General features: G+C 49.7%; 1 protein-coding gene across 2 annotated transcripts in view; it reads left to right on the top strand.

Annotated features, from left to right (window-relative positions):
• The window catches only part of Ptpn1 (protein tyrosine phosphatase non-receptor type 1), a 48,602-nt gene extending 22,504 nt beyond the window's left edge, over window positions 1–26,098 (top strand). Inside the window, exons 1-9 of one of the 2 annotated variants that reach the window (XM_048441147.3) lie at window positions 4,757–4,890; window positions 8,648–8,738; window positions 11,497–11,597; window positions 13,383–13,481; window positions 18,216–18,353; window positions 20,828–21,037; window positions 21,346–21,507; window positions 22,158–22,378; window positions 23,139–26,098. In XM_048441147.3, the coding sequence (XP_048297104.1) occupies window positions 4,852–4,890; window positions 8,648–8,738; window positions 11,497–11,597; window positions 13,383–13,481; window positions 18,216–18,353; window positions 20,828–21,037; window positions 21,346–21,507; window positions 22,158–22,378; window positions 23,139–23,352 (1,275 nt within the window). In that variant the 5' untranslated portion in view covers window positions 4,757–4,851 and the 3' untranslated portion in view covers window positions 23,353–26,098. Of the gene's footprint in view, window positions 1–4,756; window positions 4,891–8,647; window positions 8,739–11,496; window positions 11,598–13,382; window positions 13,482–18,215; window positions 18,354–20,827; window positions 21,038–21,345; window positions 21,508–22,157; window positions 22,379–23,138 lie in introns of those variants that run through there. The other variant, XM_048441146.3, reaches the window with a different exon arrangement.
• Window positions 26,099–26,564: the final 466 nt, after the last annotated feature.

The following is a 26,564-nucleotide window of genomic DNA, read 5'->3' as shown; positions in this document are numbered from 1 at the left end:
CCATAACCCCTGAGCCTTCTGTGGCAGCCGGGGAATGGTAGTGTCAGTTTGATCAGTGGTACATTTTCTTTGCTGTCTGTCCATACTATGCATCCCAATCTATACCCTCCCATTGACTCTTTCTGTCATCATTAGACCCCACATATTCCTTAACTGAGCTGTGCCCATGAGTAACAGCTCCTCTGAGTATGTCCCCTGTCTAGAAAGGAGAGGCAAAAAACCTAGCAGCTGTGTATGCTGTTACAGACTGGGCCAAAGCTCACTGTCACGTGGCAGGGGCCCAGCAGCCCTGGGCATGCTGTGGGGAAGGGCAGTCCCTACTCCCCCTGGCCCTGTGTGTGGAGTTTCCATTGAGCACCTGAAGCACGGCATTTAGTTGGTTTCCTACCATTGATGCTAGCCTTAGTCTGTAGGGACAGGCGACTTGTCACTGGTCTTCTGCACAGCCACTTTCAAATTCATTACTTTAGATTTCACTAACCAGCCTTGACACCTCCCTTCCTACACTACATACTCATGACTCGCTTTCTGCACAGCACAGCGAGCTTGTGGCCACAGACAGTCTTTGCCCTCACTGAGAACATGGACCTTGACAGAACCATCTCTCCCTTCCAACACTTGATCCAAACTGAAGGCAGGGGCAGAAATTGGTGGCAAGTTCATGACCTTCATGCACACTGCTTTAGTACGCACAGGTGGCTTCAATTCACTGCTTTCTCAGAAAAGCCTGCAGGAGGTCACAGCCCTCCTGTGGTAGTGTGTGTGGCATTAGTGTTCCTGAATTCCTTTTCAACCTTGAGTTTTAGGAGTCCTTGGCTCTTGCCAAGGACTGTCATCTCAGGATTTGGAGAATAATGTGCACATTTTCAGAGGATGTTCATGCCACAGAAGTTGAGGGGGTTGGGAGTGACCGGCTGGGGTCCTGCAGTGTGATTGTGGGTTGTTACTTCCTCTGGAGGTTGGGTTGTGGCCTTGAGATGTGGAACAGCCCCTTAAGGAAAGGACCTGGCATCTTCCAGCTCTAGACACTTCTGCAGATGATCGCATGTTGCTAGCAAAGGCTTGCTGCCTGTCCCCTTTGAAAAATAAATAAATATTTTATGTATATGTATATATAGTATGCTATATAACATTATTGTGTATACATTTGGTGTGTACATGCGTGTGTGTGTGTGTTTCCAAGGGTTTCTCTGTGTAGCCTTGTCTGTTCTGTAACTTGCTTTGTAGACCAGTCTGGCTTTGAACTCAAAAAGATCCACCTGCCTCTGCCTCCTAAGAAATACAGTTGAGATAATATTTGACATGGTGTGAACCAGAGCCATTCTGCCCATTCTTCCTCCAGGATTTAGGGTGGAGTAACTTTTCTTCAACTTTCTGCATGCTGCTGTAGGCCTTGAAATTCTCTTTTCTTATCTGAATGTGGCACACACCTTCACTTCTACAGCACTCCAGGGGCAGAGGCAGCAGCTGCGCTGGGCCAGCCTGATCTACATAGTGAGTTTCAGGCCAGTCAAGACTGTGCAGTGAAACCCTGCCTCAAAACACCCCCAGTTTTTTTTCTTGACCTTTAAAAAAATTACGTATATGAGTGGTTTTCCTGTATATATGCCTGTGTGCCACTTGTGTGCAATGCCCTTGGTAGCCAGAAGAGTGAGTCAGACACCCTATAACTGAATTTATAGACAGTTATGAGCCACCACGTGGGTGCTGAGAACCAAACTGGTTCCTCTGTATGAACAAGAAGCAGTGCTTTTAACCACTAAGCCATCATCCCAGCCTGCAAGACAGAGTCTTACTATGTAGCTCTGGCTGTCCTGAAACACTCTGTGTAGACCAGGCTGGCCTCAGGCTCACAGAAATCCTCTTGCCTTTGCCTTCTGAGTGCTGGGATTAAAGGCTATACCCAGCCCAAATTTTCTTTAATTTTATTATTCCTAGTTTTCTTTATCTTTGGTTTACTAAAATGTTGAAAATAATGAATTTAACATACTTTGTGGTTTGATTTGGTTTTAAGACAGGATCCTTTGGGGCTAGAGAGATGGCTCAGAGGTTAAGAGCATTGCCTGCTCTTCCAAAGGTCCTGAGTTCAATTCCCAGCAACCACATGGTGGCTCACAACCATCTGAAATGAGATCTGGTGCCCTCTTCTGGCCTGCAGGTAGACACACAGACAGAATATTGTATACTTAATAAATAAATATTTTTAAAAAAAAGACAGGATCCTTCTATGTAGCTCATAAACTTGGCATCCTTCTGTCTCCTTCTAATGTTGGGATTGATTCCAGGCGTGCACCCCATGCCTGGACCCACAGTCCTATTTTCCACCTAGGAGTGAAAGCTTACCTCCACCTCTTCATGCAGGACTGAGCAGCTGGGGTCTAACGATGCTGCTCCAGGTCTGGGTACAGCGTCAGGATGAGTCAAGGAAATAAGCGCCTGTGTCAGCCTCACCCTTGCCTCCCTGCTTGGGAAGTCACACAGCTTCTCTGCCTCAGCTTGTGATTTTATTTTTGTGACTTGACAGATCCATCCCTCCCAGTGCTTTGAGTGTTGCCATTCCTTCCTTTCTGTTCCTCCTTCATCCTTAGTCCCTCTCATGGCAGGTAGAAGTGTATGGCATCTAGAAGATACTCTGCAAACTCATTTGACCAGTGGTGGTAGTGCATGTGTCTTTCTCTTGGTTCTCGTTAGCTTCCCACAGCTTTCCAAGTACTTGGGAAAGTCTTAACCAAAACCATTTCATTGTAATGAGCTGTTCTCTGCTCATTCACACTCCTAAGTGTGCGGGAAGCATCCTTCCCTTGTGTAAGGAGAGCAGTATCATTTCAAGGCAGGGATTTCGCTGGTGTCATATGTTGCTTGTCCCCTGGGACCTTGAAAGGAAGAAACATGGTGGGCAGCCTGGTTCCTGCCAGGAAAGTTATGGACCTTGCTTTTACAGATGCCTGCCAAGTCCTTGTTAGTCAACTGTCCCACTGTTCCCCGGCAAGCAGCCAGGAGCTGGGGTGAAGTTCTTACTGGCCTGATGGAAAGCAGAAGGTAAACAAAACAGAAGTGAAAGTCGATTTTTTTTTTTAGCTCGTTCTTTTACGGGAACGGTTTTGTGGTTCTCAGCACTTCAGTAGATACTGGTTCCAATATGTTTGATTGACATAAATTACTGTAAGTCTGATTCATTTTCTCACTATTGATTTCTGCCCAAGGTGAAATTCATGACATTTTACAGAAAACACAAGTGATTTTTAAAAGATGCTTGTGTCAAGGACTGTAAAAATTAGGGTCAAAGTCGGGGACACTTGAGAGTCTAAGGCAGGCAGTCATCCTAATTATTCGTGTAATTCCTGTAAGGTAAGTGGCAGCTCCAGTGCCTGTGGCCTCTGCATTGAATTCAGAATGCTACTTCTAATTGCAGTGTAAGACCAAATTCATTTACCTGTGTTAAGTCACCCACTACAGGGCCTTGAGCCAGACTTCTCCCTCCCCCAGTCACAGGTGGCCTTCTCAAGGCTGTTATTCTCAGTGCTGAAACCACAGCCCTTAGGGACCAAGAAGTCACTGTTAATGAGATTATGAGATTGCGTACAGTGGCCTGTTCTTGTAAATGGCTTGGGGTCAGTAGCAGTGACAGAGGTCCCCGCAGGTATTTTAAGAGTTTGGTGTTGTGAGCAGCTGTCCCGACAGTAGGGCTGGAAAGTTCCTTCTAGGAGCTGCTCTGAAGCTGCTGCTGTTCTGCAGCTTTATCTTACACACACACACACACACACACACACACACACACACACAGAGAGAAGGAGAGAGAGGGGGAGGGGAGGTCTGCTGCTCTTGCAGCCTGGGTACCTGCCCCTGTGGTCACTTTCAGCCTCCTAAGCCTTGACTGTTTGGAGACTCTTCACTTCCTGCCTTCTTTGTAGTCCCACCATGGACTGTGTGGAACAGATTGTATCTGGCTGGAGCATCGCTTGTCTGCTAGAGCTGGTCCTCTTCTGGAACTTTAGCAGGTTCACTTCATTGGGTAGCCTGGGCTTTCATTTCTGCTGTGTCTCAGCCTAGACTATCTGTGGTTTTTCTAAATATAATTAATTGGCTGGCGCTTCATGCTCAGAGCAGAGGGTGCTCAAAGAGTGAAATTGTCCGCTGGCCCCAGCAGAGTTCCCTTCTAGCTTAGTGAATGTCCACTACCTTTTGTTCTAATCCTGGTTTAGGGTTTGCTGGAACCTATACTTCCCTGCCTGGCATGTCTGTTCTTCCTCACTCTCTGCACTTGCTCTGGGAAGCCTTCGGGGCATAGGCTTTCTTTCTAGCATCTATTTTTATTCAATATGATCATTTAAAATCACTCAGTAGTGAAGGGTGAGTACTGCAATTCCAGAGGATCCAGTTGGTTCCTAGCACCCACAGGGGTGAGACTTCAGCCACCTAAAAGTCCAGCTCCACAGGGATCTGACATCCTCTTCTGATCTCTGTGAGCACCTGGGTTCATACGGGACACGCGTAATTAGCATGAATCTTTAAAATTTTTAAATCAAAACTGGCTTGGTGTTGATAGCTAATGAGACTCTTATTGTTTAAGCACAGTAGTTTGTATTAAAATATAGTTGCATTAAGCTCATTACCTCTTGCATATTTGTTATGTGAATGTGTAAATAAGGTAGAAATTTTATTAAGTGTGGTGTGTGTGTGTGTGTGTGTGTGTTACTGGGAATCAAGCCTGGGGCCTCAGGCATACCCAGCAGGTGGCCATTTAACTACATCATTTCTTAAGTCTTTGCAGGAAGTTAAAGTGTTATAACTTCTGTGTGTGAAGACTGAAGCAGACTGGGGGTGGAGCTGTTGGTGGAGTTGCTTAGCATCATGAGAGCTGGGCCCCATCCTCATCACCCAGTATACCAGGTGTGTTGGTACATCCTCCCAGGACTGGGGGAGACTGGAAAAATTAGTTCAAGGTTATCCTCAGCTTCAAAGGGAGTTTGAGGCTAGCCTGGACTATAAGTTTTGTTTTCCATTCAGAGGACAACCTCTGATAATCTGGGTTTTGATTATACTTTGTTTCATGTAAATTTTCTGTTTCAGTTATAGTGAGACTTGGTTAATACAGTCTGTTCTCTGCTTGTTGCTATGAGGTACTTATTCCCATCATAGGTGAGCTGGCCGGACATAATAAGCACCATCTCTGTGCCTCAGCCATGACTGCTCTTGGGTTCCAGGAAGTGCTTGCCTGTCAGTCACCACTGTCTGGTTTTTCTGCCCTTCCTTCAGTCTCTCATCTGACTATTTCTGAGAAACTATGGCTTCCCCCAGCACCTCAGATCAGACAGCCATTCAGAGAAAGGCCTAGATTGACCAGTGACAGGGACTTCGTCGTCTCTGGAGTTCTAATAGGTCACAGGTGCTGTTGGCGGCTTCCCTCTTTTAGACACATGGCACCTGTCAGGACACTTAATAAATAACCCTTCCTGCTTAAATATGGGTGGTTTGTGTTTGTTTTTTAATTTCTTGACATACTTTTCACCCCTCAGTGCTGCCTTCAAATCCCTCTCCGCCTCCTACTGACCTATCTTCCCAACAAGTTCCTTCTTCCATGTTTTAGGGTGTTGTTTTTTGTCTTTTGTTTTTGGTTTTTTTGTTTCTTGAGTTTAATTAGTGTTGCTTGCATGAGCTTGAGTGGGGGTCACTTACTGGAATAAACATCTTGCCAGTGGCTATACCACTGAAGAAAATTACTCTCCTTCCTTCCTTCCTTCCTTCCCTATCTATCTATCTATCTATCTATCTATCTATCTATCTATCTATCTATCTATCTATCTAATTTTTGGGGCAGCCCAAGCTGTCTTTGAACCCTCTATCCTCCTGCCTCAGCTTGCAAGTGTTGGGATTTCAGGTGTGTACGGGCTCACCCAGCTTCTCTGCTTTACTCCCTGTGTTTGTAGCTACTTTGGTACTATCTTGTCAGGAGGCTGTGTATGACAATTGCAGAAACCAAACCAAGCCCCAGGAGCTTCATTCTGTGGCAGCTAAGATGGGTTTGATGGGGTGTTCTCGGATGCATGCTCCCTCTGGGGCATTTCCACCCTGTGCCGGGAAGCATGCTGGTATGGAGTCAAAAGCTGTCCATTTACGGCATTAGCACCGTCTTTTCGGTCAGTCAGCAGGTTATGTTGAGGGCCTGCCCTGACCCCGGCCTGGGGTTAGAGGTGAGGACTTCACTCTTAACAGATTCCTGACACTTTCAGGCAGACTCTGCTGCTCTTCCCCATGGCAGATAGTTGTAAGCAAATAATGCATTCTACCATGGAGCCAGAAGCACACATTCGCTGTGTGGCACAAGACAAATGGGTTAAAACCAGCGCTGCTGTTTCACTCAGCAAAGTGTTTGGTGCAACATGGAAATATTTCTGTGTGGTCAGGCTTTTAAGCCTGTTTGCTTCCAAAAGAAGTAGATATCTCAAGTTAGGGTGTGTCAACTGTTCATCTAAATTGGAATTTCTGACCAATTGGATGTACAAGACACTTAAGTAGTGGTGGAAATGAACTTCCCAAAATACAAAACTATTGTTCTGCTTATTTTTTGTTGTTTGTTTTGTTTTGAGACAAGGTTTCATTATGTAGACTAGGCTGGCCTCAAGTAGTTCACAACAGTTCGCTCACTTGCTTCTGCCCCCAGAGTGCTGAGATTAAACTTAGTACTTACTATCTTTCTGATTCTTTGAGAGGAGATCTCACTCTATAGCTCAGGCTGAGCTCAGCAGCAGTCTTGCCTCAGCCTCTGAATGCTGGCATTACAGGTGTGCATGGCCACCACAACTGGTGCTTGGGCCTATTGTGCCCAAGTGGTTTAATACTAGCTTTGTGAGCAGTTCAGACTCTCAGTGCCGGTTTTCATGGAGGCATCCAGCTGCGGACCAGAGGTCTGCACGTGGGTCTGCAGACCTACCGTGCTTGGCTGTCATCGAGATCCTAAAGACCTTTCTTTGTCTTTCTTTGACAGTTGGAATACCCTGTTGGCTGGATTCAGGTCTCACTTCCTTGGGTAGACTGATGTGTCACAGTTAGTGTGCTAGAGAAGACAAGCTGTTGACACTGTTGTCTTGGTCATATTGGCAAGAGTCTGTCAGCCTTCAGTTTCCACGGAAGTTTCCTTTGCCATCATTTTCCATTTTGTTTCTTTCCCCCTCTTTTCTTGGTTTATTTCTCGTGCTGTGGAAAACCTGTTGGAAAAGGGGGTGTGACTACTATCTTTGGCTGGAGGAGTTCCTTATCTCTTCAACTTAGCTTGTCATTTTTGCTATATTGTTTTACATTACAAAATACATTTTTATTTAGTATATATCATAGCATCCTTTTCTTATGAGAGCTTACTGTTGTGAATGTGTTGGTAGTATTTATTCTCAGGCTTTCTGAACTCTGCAGTTCATGTCCTCTGAAGGGATCTTTCCCTGACCCTTGCTTTCCTGTTAGATCCGCCTTCAGTGGCATCTGTGTGAGGGAGAGTAGAGGCCCACAGGCAGGCAGCTAGAGCCCTGAGCAAACATGCACACCCGGATGCTGGCATCCTTCAGTGCTTCCTGCTGTCTGGTGAGATGGCTGAAGGCCTCCCACCAGGAAAGGAAATGGAGCTGCTGCAGCCCCGTGTGAGCATCTGAAAGAGGGCAGGGCCCAAGCTTGGGTGTGTACATCTTACTCGCCCGCCCGTTCACTTTAGCTAATCTAAAGACCTGATTGACTCTCCCTGAAAGTCATCCTTTGATATCTGCAGAAGTGAGAGCTGGCATAGCAGCTTGGAGGGAAGGCAAGTGGGTTGGGGTGGCATCTAGCCCTGCTCAGAGGGGGCCTCACCCACTCCCCACTGGGAGTCTCACCCTTCCTTCCAAGGGTCCACACCCTGTGTATCTCTGGGGGACTGCGGGACTGCCCTACTGCTGAGCTGTCTGATTTCCAGCTTGTAGACTGCTGTCCCTATGGCCTCTTCTCCTGTCCCCTTCTGACTGTGGTAAAGTCTACCAACCCTAAGAGTTTAAACTGTTTGTAGACGTACAGGTTCATGGTGCACATGTGTTTGTCATTGCTAATGAAAGAGCAGATTTCCCCCAGACTGCTCCCTGAGACTGGCGGCATCCCAGCAAGAGCAGGGTGGGCCTGTGTGTCTGATGAGCAGGAGGAAGCTGCTTCTGTTCGTGCAGGGGCGTGTTTGCCTCCAAAGACAGCAGTTGGATGGTGGAGTGTTTATTGACATGTTCCTTTCCAGAAGGTTCCAGTTGGAACTCCCAGGCCTGACATTCCAGCACTTCAAGATCTAGCCTGCCCACCACATCCTCCAGCCATCTGCCATTCTTCCCCGCTGCCCACTCACTGTTCCTGACATAAGCCCTCTGGCCTCTGCTAGCAGGCCCTCCTAAGTGGCACACCCTTCCTCTTCTGTGTCCCACCAGGCCTGGGCCTGCTCAGCGTGTTCTGTTCCTATAACCTTGGATATAGCTGAGCATCATCGGTTTGGCCTGCCCACACTGCCAGGCCTCTTTGATGTCTGAAATGTTGAGTCCTTGGTGCCCAGCTCATCTCTGGTGCTCCATTAACTCAGCCAGTGCTCAGCTCATCTCTGGATAAATTCCTGGTATAGATTCCAAAAGAGAACTCTTTATCCTTTTTGTAGGATATTCGACATGAAGCCAGTGACTTCCCATGCAGAGTGGCGAAACTTCCTAAGAACAAAAACCGGAACAGGTACCGGGATGTCAGCCCCTGTAAGTACTCACTGTTCCCACTGCCCCATCACACTTCCCAGTTACAGCTGCCACTGTCCCGGGTGGGGTAGAGGTTGTGACCTCATTGTCTCTTGTAAGCACAGGAGACACTGTCATAGCTTGCTTTCACTGTTGCAGACACTGGGGCTCCAGTTTCTGGAAATCTGGTGGTTGAGAGCCCTTCTCTTTAGCTCTGTGTTGTGGTGAGTCATTTTCCTCCCCGAAGTGGAGTGGCTTGGGCTTAGTGCACTGCCTCTTCGGGGTGACTCAGCAGCTGTGCCCCTGACTCTTACAAGCCCGGTTATGAGCCACAGTGATGCTCACAGGTACTCCACTCCACAAGATGTGTAGATTCCACCGACCCTTCACTTTGACTGCTTAGGACTGGCAGTACCCACTGGCCTGAACCTGCTCTCTCTGCCTGGCTCCTGGTCTAGAAATACCTTCAGCGTCAATAACCAAATGTGTAAAGTGTAGAAAGCAAGAAAAGCCAAAACTGGATTCAGGACCTGAATCTGCCATTAGGACCCAGGGTTCCTGACTCGGCTTGAGATCTGTAGACATTATTCCTCAGTGAGGGCTGTGACTACTCAAATCTACATGGCTGTTGATCAGGTTCCTGGGAGACATAAAGTGGGTCTTGGGTTGTAATACAAAACTTGTGTCTCTTGGCCGGCCACCCTGGTGGCTCTGGTTGTCACTATGGGAGTCACACTCACCACACAGGAGTGTGTGGAAGTGAAGCAGCAGTGTAAGCCACTAAGCCTAGTGCCCCCTCAGGTGTGCATTCAGTAAACACAAGCCATTTGAAGCGCACTTGTAGGTCCTTAGGTGGAGGGTAACTGAGAACAAAGTGACACAGTGAAAACCCTTGCTGATGCTCTGGAGTCCTGGCTGGACCTGAGGACAGCGATGTGACCATATCACACTGTCCCCTTTCCCCACTGCCAGGATGCCCCGGGATATCCACCAGCTGTCCTAGATGGGGACCAGCACTGCAGTGTCCCCTTGCAGCACATGGGATCATTCTCAGCACTGCACCCCAAGCATATTCTTGTCTCTCTCTCCACATACTCTTATAGAAAAAGGAATTTTCTGTTCAGGTTTGGGGCAGGAAAGATGGTTCAAAGTGAAAAGAGACCTTTCCAGCTCAGAGTGCTGCTGGTACCATGGCTATGGAGCTGGGCATTGTGAGTGTAGACCCTGCGCATCCCCAGGCCCCTCTTTTAACTAGCTTGTGTTTAGCAAGGAAGTTAACAAGATGAAGAGTTTGCTCAAGGCCAGCTGGTGTTGTTGGAGTCCTTGAGATCATCAGTGCCTCTCACAAAAGTTTTATTGTTTAAAAAAAAAAGTTTTATTGTTTGTGTTTTGAGAAGTAGGCTCATGCAGCCCAGGCCAGACTGAAACTTGTGGTGCCACCAGAGCTAGCCTTGAACTCATGATCCTCCTCCCCTCTTCCAAGTGTTGGGATTATAGTTGAGTGTTACCAGGCCTCATGGGCTCGCTCTACCTACCTAGCTAGCTAGCTAATCTTTTTGGTCCACTTAAAAGTAACCCAGGTACCCCCTGACCTTCAGGAAATAGCAGGTACAACTGTCTTCTGAATAGAACCCTCAGGCTTCTGGGCTCAGTACTCTGCTCCCTTCCCCTCTAGGCTCAGGTGAAAGATATGATTGAATCATCCCACCAGGTTCCCCTGGGCTATAGCAGAAAGAACAGGTTCCCGCCAGTGACAGCTGTAGGGAAAGAATGGCAGCCCTTGGGAGCCACTGCTCTGTGACAAAGTAGTGAGGGAAACAAACAAAAGCACAGAGCTTTGTCAGGAGCCTCCGAACTTCCCTAGGGAGTTTGTTGCTGGAATTACATCTGTGTACTTTTACTGTGAGAGGGCCTTTTACTTCATTAAATTGCCCCCTCCCTTGAGACAGGGTCTCACTGTGCAACTCTGACTTTCCTGGAGCTTACTGTGTAGACCAGGCTGGTCTTGAACTCCTGGATGCTGGGATTAAAGATGTGTTCCACCACTGCCCAGTTTAAACCCCCTTGTCAGTGTGTCTGATCAAAACGTCCAAAGGGTTTTTCGAGACAGTGTTCTGCTGTAGTTTTGGAGCCTGTCCTGGAACTAGCTCTTGTAGACCAGCCTGGCCTCAAACTCACAGAAATCCACCTGCCTCTGCCTCCCAAGTGCTGGCATTAAAGACATGTGCCACCACTGCCCAGCCATCCAAAGAGTCTTAAATCACTTGATTGCACATGGCTCACTGCTGCACATGAGGTAAATACTCTTTTCTCTGCAGTGCTTGAGACTTGGGCCAAGTCACCATGTTGGTGCCACCTGAGACATCTGTATGTCACAGCAAGCTGGGGCAGCTCTTGATGAACTGCTACCTCTTACAGCCTTGACTTTACCCTGGGAACCTGTGTTGAGCACCAGGAAGTGGATCCTTTGACTGTTCTCCTGTGATCTGTAGACTGGAGGCAGGGGTGTTTTGATGCTTGTCACTTGAAAGGACCTAGGATCTGCCTTCCCAAGGAGGGCATGGTCTGGGTTGATGGCAGTTGCTGTGTAATGTGACATTTCTGGTACTCAGAGCTGTTCTGAGAATGTCAGTCACCCCAAAGATGACTAGTGTCACTTGAATAGTGAGGCCCCTGCCATTGTGCATTCTCTTTAGACTGTGGGTCCCTCTCTCTGCCTTCCTTTAGAATGTAAGCACTTGGACCCCAGCATTAACCCAGCTCTGCTTTTGTCTTTCAGTTGATCACAGTCGGATTAAATTGCACCAGGAAGATAATGACTACATCAATGCCAGTTTGATAAAAATGGAGGAAGCCCAGAGGAGTTATATTCTCACCCAGGTAACAGGCTGTCTGGACTGTGTTTTTCATGTCACCTGAAGAACTTGAGAGTACTGTTGTGTTCTCATCAGATGAGATCAACATGTCCTTGAGAAGTTCAGGACTCTCATTGGCCAAAAAGCAACAAGAAAGGAAGTGTGCTCCCTCAGATTCATTGTGGGCACAGCGTCTGTGGTGACACACTCAGCTGCCAGTGGTCTCCTGATGGGCAGGAGAAGACCTTAGACCTTGTGACCATAGAAGTGTGGACCTCGGCTTTGAGTGCTTGTGGCAGCAACTAAGAGGGCTAGCGGTTGGTCAGGTACCTCTGTCCCAAGTGCCATTCAATGGTCCTCTGGGCCACATTAGAAGATATGACATCTCTTAAAAGTCCCATAGCTCTGGGCTACCTTCTGAGTAAGCGTGATGGACATCCTGTAACACACCTTTATGGTGTGTGACCAGAAGACTGAATGTCTGGAAAGAGGATAAAAGCTTATTCTCAATCCTTTTCTTCAGTCTTAGCCTATTACCAGCAGGTTGGTATAAGTGGCCATGTGTTGTTTATCTTAGTCTCCTTTGTCATTCCTTATCACATACCCTGGGCTATAGGGTGTTTTGAGCATGACCTCTGCCTGCTATATGGAAATCGAATCCTAGTGAAGCCAGAAGCTCAGAGCCAGCACTCATCCATCACAACTCTTTTTCCCTTTTTGTCCCAAGCCAGTTTGCATGACCAGAAGTATCCCAGGTGTGTCCCTGTCCCGTCCAGTCTCCCCCCCACCCCCCTCCCCGTCCTCCCTCCCTGACCAATCAGTGTGTGTAGCGTCAGTGGACTGTTTTCAGCCCTGTGGATTCAGGGCCAACCTGGATCCTTGGGCAGTGCAGAGGTTGAAGGACCTAGGTGGCCATCAGGTACCCTGGACATTCACCTGCCACCCGCTGGCTCTGTTACCTGAGGGGAAGTCACCTGCGTTTCGCTGTTGTCAGTGTCCTTGCCTCACACTTGCAGACAGAGCACTCAGGGAAGAACGAGAAGACGCCAGGTGCTGGCATAGGGAAGAGAAACATGCTGGGACTTACAGGGTATGGCTTGGATCAAAGTAGGTGAGAGCTGTTCTAGAAGAGGTTTTGACCCAAAGGTGTGGCCAGCCCTGGTGTGGGTTTTTCTGTAGTGTCCCACAGGACTAAAGCGAGCTCCCAGGACTTGCCATTCTTCTATCACCATCCACTAGCGCTAGGCGAGCTTGGTGCTCAGCAGGCACCAGCCATGCCCAGGTCACCTCTGAGATGGTTTGTGGACCACATCTGTCACATTTCTTGGTCCGGCTCTCAAGACTGTCCATGCTCAGACTCCACGGTGCTAGCTGTAAGAAGAGAGGCTGACTCTGCTCCATCTCGGTGCTGTGCGAGTCCTTCACCTACAGCACTACTGGAGCCTGTGAACAACTGCTGCCTTTAATCAGTGGTCTCAGGGAGAGAGGGGTGGGGCGACTTGTCTGACGTTAGAAGGTTTTAAAACAGGGTCTGGAATGGCCAGAGCACAGTAGAGGCCCTGCCCTGTGCCGCCTCTCACCCGCATAGGAGCCAGTAGAGCCCCTCAGCCACCACCCCAGACCAAAAGACATTCTGTGCTGAGGTGCAGAGGTGACCTTCACCATGTGATGGAATGTGGGACTGGGTGACTGACCACAGAGCAGACAGCCTTGGCAGCCATTCTGCCTGAACCTCAACACTGTCCCTGGCTGACTGCATGTTGTGTTTGTGTGTCCAGTGTTGTAGAGTGTATATCTTGTGTGTTTGCAGGGCCCTTTGCCAAACACGTGTGGGCACTTCTGGGAGATGGTGTGGGAGCAGAAGAGCAGGGGTGTGGTCATGCTCAACCGCATCATGGAGAAAGGCTCGGTAAGTTCACGCCATGCCCCTTGCTGCTGCGTTCTATGTACACAGTCCATAAAGCTCTTATTTCCCCTGAGTTCCTATTTTCAAACTCCTTTACGTGACACCTTTTTATTTTGAAAGCATAAATATTGCATAGATACACATTTGTTACAAGCAAGACAGGTATGACTAGAGAGAGAAGCAGCAGGCCAGGTGTTGTGGCACCTGATGCAGACGCTCTGTCTCACTGGCTCTACTCTCTTGGTACTGCCTATGTAGTGTATACCAAGCCCACCTTTGGCTGGTAAGACTCTGCCTTTTGATGGCAGAGGTGCCTCTGCAGAACTGTGGGACACTGGGTTCTAGTAGATTTGACGGCCACCATAGCATCTGCTGGTGAGTTGGCTTCAGGACACGTGGCACTGTGAGTTCTCGAAACTCTGGGAGCACCTCCTCTCAGGCTCTGTCCCTTCAGCAGCCTTCGATCTCACATTTCCAGAGTGGGGCCTGTGTCACTTGGGTCTCACGACATGCTCACCTCTAAGGGCAGTCAATGATGCAGCCTGCAAACCTTGAGTGACTAGACCTGTTACCTAGACCTGTCTCTCTCATTCCCCAAACCATAGCCTAGACAGGTCTCAGGTTTGTTTGTTACCCTGCCCTTTGGTCCAAGGGTCTGAGTCACAGTGACACTGTGTCTCAGATCTAGGTGTCATCAAACAACCAGACCTGTCCCTTCTCTCTTCCCATTCCTGTGATGGGCACTGAAGTCTGATTTTGAGTGCTACCCAAGATCAGCATGGGGCAGAACCAGCTTCCTTTCTTCCCTCCCTGGACATGGTTGTCACTTACAGACTTTGCAGCTCCAGCGTTTGAGGTCCCTGGAAAAGATAAACTGAGAATTGTTGGGACCAACTGGAGCAATAGCCAGGAGCAGAGAACAGGAACAGAGTGTCCCTAGGTCTTACCAGGCACAGGCACTGTGCTGTCTGTTGCTCAACTGGGGTACTGTTCACTGCTGCTCTAACTTCTTCAAGCTCTTAGAAGTTTAGAGCATGAGGCTGCCAAAGAATCATTCCATCCCCTGTAACATGAGGGGCCGGCTTGTTGGGGGTATCTGTTCCTGCCTGGTACCCCACAGCCCGCGTATCCCAAAGAGAAAATCACACACAGGACTCCAAAAGGTTATAAACTGATTGGCCCATTAGGTCAGACTACTTATTAGCTCTTATAACTTATGTTACCCCATTTTCCTTATCTACGTTAGCACATGGCTTGGTACCTTTTTCAGCGGGGCAGCTTACATGTTTCCTCTTTGGTGGTCTGTGCAGGAGTGGCAGAGGAACCTCCCTGCTTCCCAGAATTCTCCTGTTTTCAGTGCATCACCTCTTCTTCCTGTCTGGTTTTTCCGCCTATACTGCCTGCCTGGCCAATCAGCGTTTTATTAAAATATGATTGACAGAATACAGACAATTCTCCCACACCAATCCCCTCCAAATGGGGGCGGCAGTCACACCCGAGGGTGGAACCCAGTGCACAGAGGGAGGGCATGGCATCACCAGCAAGTGGCACGCACCCACAGAGCCTGAGGGTCCCAATCACTCATGCTAGCTTCCTTGAGGCTGCTTAACTCTACATTGTTGTCTGGCTTCCACCTCCTGTTTTTATAGAACATAATAGTAACAGATGCAGATGCAGTAACTGCCAGTGTGGTCAGTTTACAAAACCAGAGGGTGGAATTTTAAATCAAACCATTATCACAAAATCATTACATATGGGGACTGGAGAGATGATTCAGTGGCTAAGACTGCTTACTGCTTGCAGAGGACTCAGGTTCCATTCCCAGCACCCACAGAGTAGCTTACAGCCGCCTATAATAAAAGTTCCAGGGGATCCAGCAACTTCTCCTGACCTTAGTGGGCACCAAGCAAGCACATGGAACACAGACATATGTGCAGGCAAAGCATCCATACACTTAAAAAGTAAATAAAATATTAAATCTTTTTTAAAAAGTCACCAGACATGGCAGGATTTACTGTGCACGTCTGTAAGGGTACACATGCTTTACACATGCTTATACATGTAAATATGTGTTGCTAGGGGTCCTGATGGCCCCTTGTAGTTAGCAGTTTGCATTAGAGCAGCCGTTGTCAAAGTATAAGGTCTGCTCTGTAGTTGGATAACTGCCACCAGGTCTGGCTTTCAGTACCCTGGGTTTATCATATGTAGATCCACCATGACCACCTTCCACAGGATTCCTATGTTAGCCATCGGAAGTACAGCCGGTCCTCTGGTTGCTGTATCCCATGGCATTATGTCAGTGGTTCTTTAGAACTATTCTGCTCCACTTAGGGCCGTTTGAGCAGTGTGCTCTGTGTGGGGTGCACATCAACAGTCCCAGGGGTGGGTAGAATCCAGGATGGTACATGTGCTGTTCCCTTCACCTGCTTCCAACCATCCCCATCCGTAGAGCTGGGTCGCAGAGGCCTGAGCTGCATGTGAACTCTGCACTGTTTCCTCTCAGACATGTAGGTGCTGGACCCGGTAATTATGAAACCAGCTATGCCATAGACAGTGTGTATTAGCCTGGGGGCTACTAGGGGCCAGAGTTCTTGTTAGTTCAAGAACTTAGTTGAAACTTAGCTTAGACGTGGCCACATGGTGTGTGCTGTATGTAAGCACAGGACTGATATTTTTACAGTGGGAGAGAGCTAGGTGAATGTAATTTGTATTCCAGAACACAGTCTGTTTGTCTTGTAAAACCCTGTGAGAGCCAGAGTTGGGGTTCAGGCACTTGGTAGCCCAGGCTCTTTAGCTTACATCCTTTGGGGATGAAAACAGGTCACCCTGTCAGGAAGACAGCAGTGACTGCCACAGTTTCTTCCCCAGACTGTTTGGCTCTTGGTTTGGTAAGGACTTGCGTGAACTTCAGGCTTCATGATGGAAATGACTATAAACTTGGGATGCCAGCATACTGGCGTTGCAGCCTTCCTGGATGGGGCTGGGCAGAGGGCCTTGGTGTCAGTTCCAGCGATGGCCTGCTCACATTCCAGGAAAAGTCAGGCTTCCGCCCAAGGCAGTGTGTGAATGCATGCCACCAGCTAACTGGAGGTAGGGATGGTGTGCTGTTTTGTTGTGTGTTTAAAAGCAGAAATTTTTATGGGAAATGACAGAGTGTGGTCCTATAGACACCTAATTAAATGTTAGTTGATGGACATTTGGCTGTGTGCCAAAATGCCTCTGAAATTGTAGATTTTGCTTAAGTAGAGAGCTGTCAGGCTTGTTCTGGGTTTCTGGAAGTAAAAGTTAGAGTCTGCCTGCCTTGCTTCTAAGGTGAGGACACCTACCACCTCCTCTGTACTGACAGCCCCTTGGCATTCTCCCTGCTCATGGTAAGTACCCACCCTAGCATGGTGGCCTGGGGTCTGACTATGGGAACAAGTGACTCATTCAAGTCTCTCTGTGCACAGTTCACTAGCACCTAGCCTTTGTGTTATGATCTGCTCCCATGCTGACAGGGTGGCCCTAGCTGAGACCATCTCTCCAGTTGGTCTTTAAAGGTGGGATGGGTCATGGGTTAAGCAGGACAGACCTTGAAACCAAACTCTCTCCTTCCCTTGTTGGCATTTTAGACCCTTAATTCCTGTACTGCTTTCTCTATCTTTTGCTTTGGTTTCGGGGGAAGGCAGCACTGGGCCCTAGAAGAACAGGACCAACAGGTCTGCAGTTCTGTTCAGCTTTGGCTCTTCCCAGCCCCAGGTCCCAGTCCCACTGTGCTCTGGCCTCCTTGTCTTGTCTCCTGCTTTCCCCTGAGATACTACCCTGTCAGCCATCAGGACCTTCTCTCCAAAGAGCCTCTTTGACCTCTGTCTTTGCTTGGCTAGCCTGAGCAACCCTGCCCCCTCCATCCCTAGGTCATCTTTATTCCCAGTGTCTCCCCTCCATACTCTCCCCCATCCACTCACCCTGAGAGAGGGAACATCTCCCAGCAGACTAGGCCAGCCCTGGAACAGGCCAGGCGTGTGAGCTCTCTGTGTTCTGTACCAAAGAACAGCTTACTGCATTCCTTGAGGAAGTTCGAGGTCTCTGGGGTCTCCTCTGCCTGAGCACCCTGTCAGTCCTGCCTCAGAGAGCCAGAACAGCTGTCTGCCACAGGACCGTTGGAGCATCTGAACTTCCTTCATGGGGTCTGTGAGATGGAGATACAGCCCCGTCTCCTTTCCCAGACCAAATCCTTGAGTTCATCAAAGCTGTAATTATCAGCATTTGAATGAAGATCAAGTGGTTTTTTTTTCTTTTTTTTTTTTTGATCAAGTGGTTTCTGAAGGTCGCAGAATAGAGGGTCAGGACAGCTGTACCTTCTGAACTGAACCAGATTGGGATGAACTAGTGAGCTGCACCTTGCAAGTTGTCCTCCCACCTCTAGCTGGCTGACTGCAGCCTCTCAGCCTGATGAGGCTCCAACCCTCCGCCCTGTTGCTGTGGGTTTCCTTGTGGGGCTCTGGTCATATTGAGATGCTATTGAAGACGTCTGTGAAGGGCACAGCTATGTGGTGTGGTTTCACATCACAAGGACCAGGGTCCTCTATACTGTCCTGCTGTTGCTGGGTGGGAAGTGTGAGCCTTACAGGTCAGGGTAGGAACTGTTTTACCTGGGAAACCCCAGCCTCCGAGTTCTCATAGTTAGTAGACCGCCCTCCAAGTCTCCTGTCTCATGTAGCAGCCACTCAGGGTAATCTAGTGTTGTTTTTCCCCCAGTTAAAATGTGCCCAGTACTGGCCACAGAAAGAAGAAAAAGAGATGGTCTTTGAAGACACAAATTTGAAATTGACACTGATAGCTGAAGATGTCAAGTCATATTACACAGTGCGACAGCTGGAGCTGGAAAACCTGGCTGTAAGTATGGCATGTGTAAAGTCTTCTAGAAATTGCTGGCTTGCTTTTGTCCTAAGTCCTCAGGTGCTGGTTCCAGCTGCAGCATTCCCAGGAATTGTGAGCCCTGTGCAGTGGCCCCACATCATGTGAGTGGGTCTTGCTGCTGTAGGAGCCTGTGCCCAGGCACCAACAAAGGACAGGATACAAGCAGCCTCCTACAGCACTCTCTCATCTTTGGCACCAGTTAACACAGTTCTAAGGCAAGGCAGCTTCTTACCTGATAGTGGTCTGCTCTGCCTATGGAGCTGGAGGGCTGAAGCTATGCTTGTAGGAGAAATGACAGCAAGCTTGCACCTTTTGTCTGGTCTGCCTTATGGAGGGCTCACCTCACTGCCCAGGTCTCCTGTAGCTGAGACTTTCTCACCAGGTCTTAGGTAGACTTGCCAACAAAAGGAGGTTCAGGGGCATGGCAAGAGCCTGGAGTTGACAGTAGAAACTCTTTGGTACAGAGCTGTGACTGAGGAGGCCATGTGAGTCCCAGGCATGGTGGAGCCACTGCTGGCCACTTTGCCTAACTGCTGAGTAGGGCCGAGAGACATCTCCCCATGTCTTTGCTTTTTCTAGGTTCTTTCAGACGTGGGCTTACGAGGATCCTGGGAGGTCTTGGGTGAGAGGTCAGTAGGCACGTAGGATCCAGAGAGCAGAGGGGAGGTAGGGTAATGGCTAAACCACCAGAGTAAGGCTTGTTGGGCCATAAGGAAGAGTTGGGGTCTGCTGCAGAGTGACCGTCACATATCCTTAGACTTCTCTTAGCTCCCTGCTCGTGATGAGACCCAAGTCCAGAACTTAGCTCAGGTTGCTGGAGTCTAGAGAGGTGTGAGAACCTGTAGTGGCCTGGAGTGTGTGGTGAGGTCACTGGTGGGTGGGGGTGTGGTAAACCCTGTTCAGTGCTCTCCAGTATTTGCCAGCGTGGCTTTTTAAGAGTGACCTCTGATAACCTCTGGGAAGCATCTGCTTGTTGAGGGAGACAATTCAGAACAAGCAGCAGAAGTGTGTCTGTCAGTGGCAAAGCCAGGGCAGGAGCGCTGAGGCTTTGTCTAGGCTTGCTGCTTTGGGGTGGTTTCCTTGTATTGGGATAGATCTCACTGGTAGCCCATTCTGGCTTCACATTTACAGTCCACCAGCCTCGCCTCCTGAGTGCTAGGATTACAGGCACAAGGCCAGCTCAAGGGCTTCAGTATTAGGACTGGAACCTAGAACAGAATCCATTTGAAGGGATGGACAGGCTGGAGGAAGGTGGTAGTGAGGATCCCCATGCTCTTTGTAGGGATGAAAAGAAGACTTTTTGCATACTTTCTTCTAAAGCAGTTTTTTAAACATATTTGAAACTCTTCCGTCTCTGCACCCAGTACAGGTTGTATTTGCTTTTGCCAGGGCAGTAGGCAGAGCCGCTGCAGGGTTTAAATGGGCCCCCAGCTGTGCACACCACCCTGTGTCTATAGCCACACTGAGGGTTGGCCATGTCTTTCATGTGTTTGTACCACAGCAGAGACCTCCTGTACTTTGCAGACAGATGGCGCGTTAGTATCACCAAGCCTAGCCTGGGCATCTGTAGCTGCTCCTTTCCTCTCCCAGGCTGTAGCCCTCTCTGTAATTTTAGCCCTGCCCCCTGGGGTCTTGCCTGCAGTGGCCTCCTTTAAGAATACTGAACCTAAGTTGGAAAGTGTCTTTAATCCCAGCACTAGGGAGGCAGAGGCAGGCGGATCTCTGAGTTCAAGGCCAGCCTGGTGTACAGAGTGAATTCCAGGACAGCCAGGACTAGACAGAGATATCCTGTCTCTATTTTAAAAAGAATGCTGGACTGTGGAGCAGGTGAGATAGCTCAGTGTGCAAAGGCATTTGCCAGTGACCTGCAAGTTTTCTGACCTCCAGATGTGCATGTGACATGTGGCATCCCTAACCCCCAAATAAATATTTGTAAAATTACTGGATCATCTAGGAAAAGGCAAAGTGGGAGCAGTGCTGGAGGCCATTCTTTTTGCTCAACTGCAGGGCACCGTGGGACAGTTCTACAAGTGAGTGTAGAGTGTATGGCAAACCTAAGGTGAATGAGTGTGTGGCAAACCCATAGGCTGTTGCCACTGGAGTCCTGGCTGATGGTACCTGTATGGTAATCTGTCTTTGGAGACTTGAATTAATCACAGTTTCTTCCAAAGTAACAGTTGCCTGACCCATCCCAGAGGTCTCCCTGAGCAATCCAGACTTGGTGCCAGCACCCCCCCCCCACATACACACACATACTCACAGGAGCCCTTCCTGAGATTTAGGGTGCCAGTGCCCCCCCACAGGAGCTCTTCCTGAAATTTAGGGTGCCAGTGATGACTTCTAGGCTAAAATGGTTGTGGCCACCTGTGCATGGGTATGGAAGTCACTTGATGCTCACATGGGGTCTGTGCAAACGATGTGCCCAGCCTAACCAGAAGTCTCTCTTTTAGACCCAGGAGGCCCGGGAGATCCTGCATTTCCACTACACCACATGGCCTGACTTTGGAGTCCCTGAGTCACCTGCCTCCTTCCTCAATTTCCTTTTCAAAGTCCGAGAGTCAGGCTCCCTCAGCCCGGAGCATGGCCCCATCGTGGTGCACTGCAGCGCTGGCATCGGCAGGTCGGGGACCTTCTGTCTGGCTGATACCTGCCTCTTGCTGGTGAGGAGGCTTTGCAAGCCCAGGAAGAAAGGAAGCGTTGTTGAGCCCGCCCTGTCACTGTTCACAGACACTCTTTCTTGGGACATGCTCTGCTGTGGCCTTTGCCTTCACCAGTTCCCACGACAGTGGTTCAGTCCCTTCTAGCTTTGTTCACAGGGCACTCCCCGTTGTCACGGCAGCTGCCCTAGAGTCCCATAGCTCATGTTTAGAGGGTCCCAGTTTGCTGCATTTTTCTCCCATTTCCTTGAGTCCCTTTTACCAGCCCTCTGTGACTTTCCTCTGGCTGACCCAGTCTTCCTGCCTTGCAGATGGACAAGAGGAAAGACCCCTCTTCTGTGGATATTAAAAAAGTGCTTCTGGAGATGCGCAGGTTTCGCATGGGGCTCATCCAGACGGCCGACCAGCTGCGCTTCTCCTACCTGGCTGTGATCGAGGGTGCAAAGTTTATCATGGGCGACTCCTCAGTGCAGGTCTGCTTAGCATATGTGTGTTGGTGTTGGGGCTCAGTTTCTAGCTGAGGATAGACCATGCAACCTGTGCACATTCATCAAGACTTATCTTTGAAAGTAACTCCAGGTGTAAAAGGTCCAACTCTGGGGTTGGAGAGATGGCTCAGAGGTTAAGAGCACTGACTGCTCTTCCAGAGGTCCTGAGTTCAATTCCCAACAACCACGTGGTGGCTCACAGCCGTCCGTAATGAGATCTGGTGCCCTCTTCTGACCAGCAAGCATACAGACAGACAGAACACTGTATATATAAGAAATAAATAAACCTTTTTAAAAACAGGTCCAACTCTGTTGAGGTCAAAGCTCCCTTTCGCATGTGCCATTGCTAGAGTCACTAAGCGGCCGCCCTGCTGCCTGCCAGGTGCCCTGCAGAGCCCCGAGCAGAAGAGCACACTTGGTTCCCTAAAGACCGTCCCAGCCCTTTGGAGGTAGAGCCAGGATGGCAGGAGTCCAAGGCCTGCCTGGCCACCTGAGACCCCACCTCAGAAAGAACAAATTTACCTCCCAGATAATTGTCTAGAACCAAGAACCCCAGAGCTGCTGCTGAGCTGTTGGCTGCTCACTGGAGAGACCCAGAGCAAGTACTCATGGGCTTCTGTCACTGTTCTTCCCAGGATCAGTGGAAGGAGCTCTCTCATGAGGACCTGGAGCCCCCACCCGAGCATGTCCCCCCACCTCCCCGGCCACCCAAACGCATCCTGGAGCCTCACAATGGGAAATGCAAGGAACTCTTCTCCAACCACCAGTGGATGAGCGAGGAGACCTGTGAGAATGAAGACAGCCTGGCCAGAGAGGAAGGCAGAGACCCCTTAAGTGCTATGCATAGCATGAGCAGGTGATGGAGGGGCCTCTATCCTGGCAGAAAGTGCCCATTGCTCCTGGGTGTCCCTCTGCAGTGATAGGTTATAATGGGATTCCAGTGCCACCTTGTGGTGCTTGCCTGATCTGAGCAGCTTACTTGCTCACCCTGGTTGAGGGTAATTGGAGCACTGAGATGATAGTAGACCTAAGCTGCAGACCCTCCACTTGGAGAAGGGGCGTGTGCATAGCAGTGTGTGGTGGAGTAGGGATGATAAAGTATATGCCTGCAGGAAGTGGCTCAGTGAGGCAGCTCCCGGGGCAACTCTCTTTGCTAGAGGGCAGTTTGGAGATATGGTCCACACAGTCTGGCTCTCAGTAGGACCCACCCAGAGCTCTGAACACAGTGTGGAGAGGCATGGCTAGCTGCGCTCATTCTAGCATCCTTGGTCATAGAAGATACAGAGCTACCAGTGTACCAGGACTAAGGAAGCCATGTTTCCCCTGTAACTGGGATATGGAGCTGAGCGCATCTTTGACTACAGCTAGGAGTTTCCATTTCTGATAAAGCACATACATTGGTGGGCTGCAGGCTGACTTGATCTTTGGATGAAACCCAGCCCTGGCCATGGGTATTGCCCAAGTTCCCCAAGGGCTAGAAGACAAGCAGGTTGCTGTCTGTGCTGACCTTCCCACCCGGTGCAGCATGAATGATTGCTTCTCCAGAATTCCTCCTTTGTGATAATGCCCTTGTCCATCTTCTCGAGGTGAATAACCTGCCTCTTCCCTCTCCCCAGCATGAGTCAAGACACTGAAGTTAGAAAACGAATAGTGGCTGGAGGTCTTCAGGGCACCCAGGCATCTGTTCCCACCAAGGAAGAGCCGTCCGCAACAGACAAGGAACAAAAGGCACACTGGCCGACTCACTGGAAGCCCTTCCTGGTCAACATGTGCATGGCCACGGCCCTGGCGACTGGTGCGTACCTCTGCTACCGGGTGTGCTTTCACTGACGGACTGCTGTGAGCGCGAGTGCGCTGGGCGCTGCTGCTGCCCAGCTTAGGATTTGCTCTGCGGCGTCTGACCCGCTGTCAGGAACAGCTCGCAAGCCTGTGGTGGAACTGGAAGGGCCAGCCCCAGGAGGGGCATCAGTGCACTGGGCTTGGCAGGAGCCCCATGGTCCCAAGAACAGTCTAATCTCAGGGCCTTAACCTGTTGAGGAGAAGTAGAGGAAATGCCAAATACTCTCACTCGCTCTCACCTCACTCCTCCCCTTTCTCTCTCTGTTCGTTTGTTTTTGGAAAAAAAAAATTACAACACATTGTTGTTTTTAACATTTATAAAGGCAGGTTTTTGTTATTTCTGGAAAAAGAAAAAAACGCTAGGCACTCATGAGATTCTCTTGTGCCCTTTTGCGTGTGATTAGACTCATGATTTACATTGATTTCCCAAACGGTCAGGATGTAAAGCTCCTGCTGGCTTGGGCACCCCCGCTGTGTACGCTGAGCTGGCAGGTGTCCTGGAGCCGCCTTGTTGTGAGGAGAGCAGCACACGCCGCCTCTAAACAGCAAGCCCGGCTCTGCTTTGCTCAGGTGTCCCCGCTGCATTTCCAAATTCATCTGTACCCTCCCTCTTTGAGACAGCCATCTTACTGATATCCTCACCCTCAACATCTCATCCCTGTAAGTGGGTTTCCCTGGGGCCCTGCCTCAGGGTCAAGTTCATCTTAGGTGGCTGCCAGCACTCACCCTGCGGTTTCCACTTCATTTGGAAAGTAAGCACCATTGTGGTAGAACCCACACTGCTGAGGTGCAAGCGTGACTGACAGGAGGAGGAAGGAGCCTTGGTGTCATGGAAGCCACTTCGCAGGACTGTTACCAACCTCTGAAACGTTCAGTCCTGTGCCGGTGACCATCCTTGAAGGCATCAGATGATTTTTGCAAACTGCAAAGACTTTTTCCTTAGTGGTGCTTTTCAGAGTCAGGACTCATAAAACACCACCGAGCTTCCCATGGCTGCCTCCAGTGCTGTAGTGGCCAGGCTGTGGGGAGGCGCGTGCTCTGGAGCATCCAAGGCACGCGCTTTCATGGGGTTGCTACCCAGCAGCACAGCTTGCCCTCCAACCTCTTGGCTGCAGGCCACAGTGGCCATGCCGGGGAAGGAAAGCCGCTAGCCAGCCGAGCAAGCTGCAGGGGAGGCTTGTTCACACAGAGCCATCACCTCCTTCAGCCATGTATCTCCCTTTCTGCTTTATCCTTCCCTGGAGTCCCAAGCCCACGATTCGTGAGGAGTGCAAGGGAACGGCAGAGACAGAGCACTGGCTTACGGCAGCACGAGGCCCCACACCCTCCCTAGAAACAGCCCCGCTCTTTATTTATTCACCTTTCCCAAAGGCGTCCCCACTGTGTGAGCACGTCCTTGAGCCGATGATGTAAGGTGTCAGCCTGGCACCCAGGGCTCTGTCAAGTACAGTATCAGATGAGTCCTGGGTTTGAGACTGACAGGAGCCGCTGTCCAGCCAGAGCTGGGGCCAGGAGTAGGGGCTGTAGGGCATTGGGAACATGGGACACTGTGGCTGTGTGTAAAGGCCCTGTGGCTACTGATGTGATATGCGAGAATGAAACCTGGGCTTTCTCCCCATGACCTCATAATCCCGTTCCCAATCTCCACTTTCCCTGAGAGTTTGAAAACACGAAGTCTCCTGCCCTGGTGGTGCCATGTTCTTGACATGGGGAATGTTGATGCCCACTCAATAGCAGCCCATGTCCAGCCACCTCTGCATACTCTGACCAGATGTGGCCGTTGTTGCGTAACCGCCACTCTGGAAGCAGCTCTGTCCAGTGCAGATACTGCCTCACTCCAGCAGGACACCAGGCTCGCTGGCCTGCCCTGCCAAGCTCCACGGCACCTGACATTCCAGTCACACCTCATTCCTGGACACTTAGGTAAGCAGGGTCCTTCCACCTCTGGAATCAGCCCCTCCGTTCCAAGTTCACGCTCTTCTGGAGCAGGCCAGGATTGGAAGCAGGGCAGCTTGTGGGAATCAGCCTGCTGTCATCACTGGCCTGGGTCACCTTGCCCAGAGGTATGTCACTCTTGAGCCAGGTAGAGACTGATGATGGTGCTCATGACTCTTCCTGTGAGGGGACACAAGACCTCCACATTGGGTGGCTTTTTTACAATAAGAAGCGAAGGCAGCTGGAAATCCAAACTGCCTCGTGCCAGCATTTCACATTTTGCCTTTCACCCAGAGAAGCCAGCACAGAGCCACTGGTGGGAATGGTGGTGGCCTTGCCCACAGAACCTGGGGAGGTGGCACAGCCAGGGTCCAGGCTGGGAGCAGTTGGCAGTGGACTGTATCTGTAGTTGTGGGGTATGTACAGTAGCCTTCTAGGTGGATGTCCTGGAGAACGGGCGCGCTCCACCCCGTTGCCTGTGTTGGAGGTAGCAAGCTGCTGTATGCCTTAAACCAATATTTACTCAGCAGGTCGTTCTTTTTTTTTTTTTTTTTTTTTTTTTTTTTTTTTTTTTTTTTTGGATGGCTGTAGAATAAATCATTTTTACAAAAATAAAAACCAACAACAACAAAAAAGTTTTCCGATATAGTACCTTTGCAGGTGTGTGGGGTGGTGCATGCCCCGGTGGGGGTGTCTCAGGGTCTTCTGTGACCTCACAGAACTGTCGGACTGCACCATTTCCAACTTGCCGTATCACTAATGGGTCTGCATTTTAGTTGCAACAATAAATGTTTTTAAAGAACATAGGTGTGAGATGCTTCCTATTTCTTTACCTGACAGACCTGAGCCAGGATGGGCAGCCATCTGTCCATCCCTGACAGCATGAGGTAGATGTCTGCAGGGTTAGCATGCTCTGGGTTGAGTGCCAGTGGCTGGCCAGCCTGCCTTCACTCAGGACCTCCACACTGTTCTTTCAGGAACCCACCCTGTGGCACCTTGCAGTACTTGAACAAGACCCACAGACTCCACACCACACCTCGGCCAGCTGCCTGTCACACCAAGGTCATCCCATCTCAGGACATCCATAAAGTCACATTTGATGTATACATGACAGAGATTGAAATGAGACCCAAAAGTTCGTGTACAAGACTCAGCATATAGGGTCCCCAAGTGACTGTTTTAGTTCAGACTTTGCAATGACAGATGTGGTAGAAAGCACAGCCCTACCTTTAATGCCACCACAAGAGCAGAGAGATCTCTATGTTCAA

This window comes from Myodes glareolus, chromosome 10, assembly GCF_982192425.1.
Source record: "Myodes glareolus chromosome 10, mMyoGla1.1, whole genome shotgun sequence".
NCBI lineage: Eukaryota > Metazoa > Chordata > Mammalia > Rodentia > Cricetidae > Myodes > Myodes glareolus.
The sequence above is the reverse complement of the archived record's forward strand: the minus strand, read 5'-3'. Positions and strand labels throughout refer to the sequence as shown.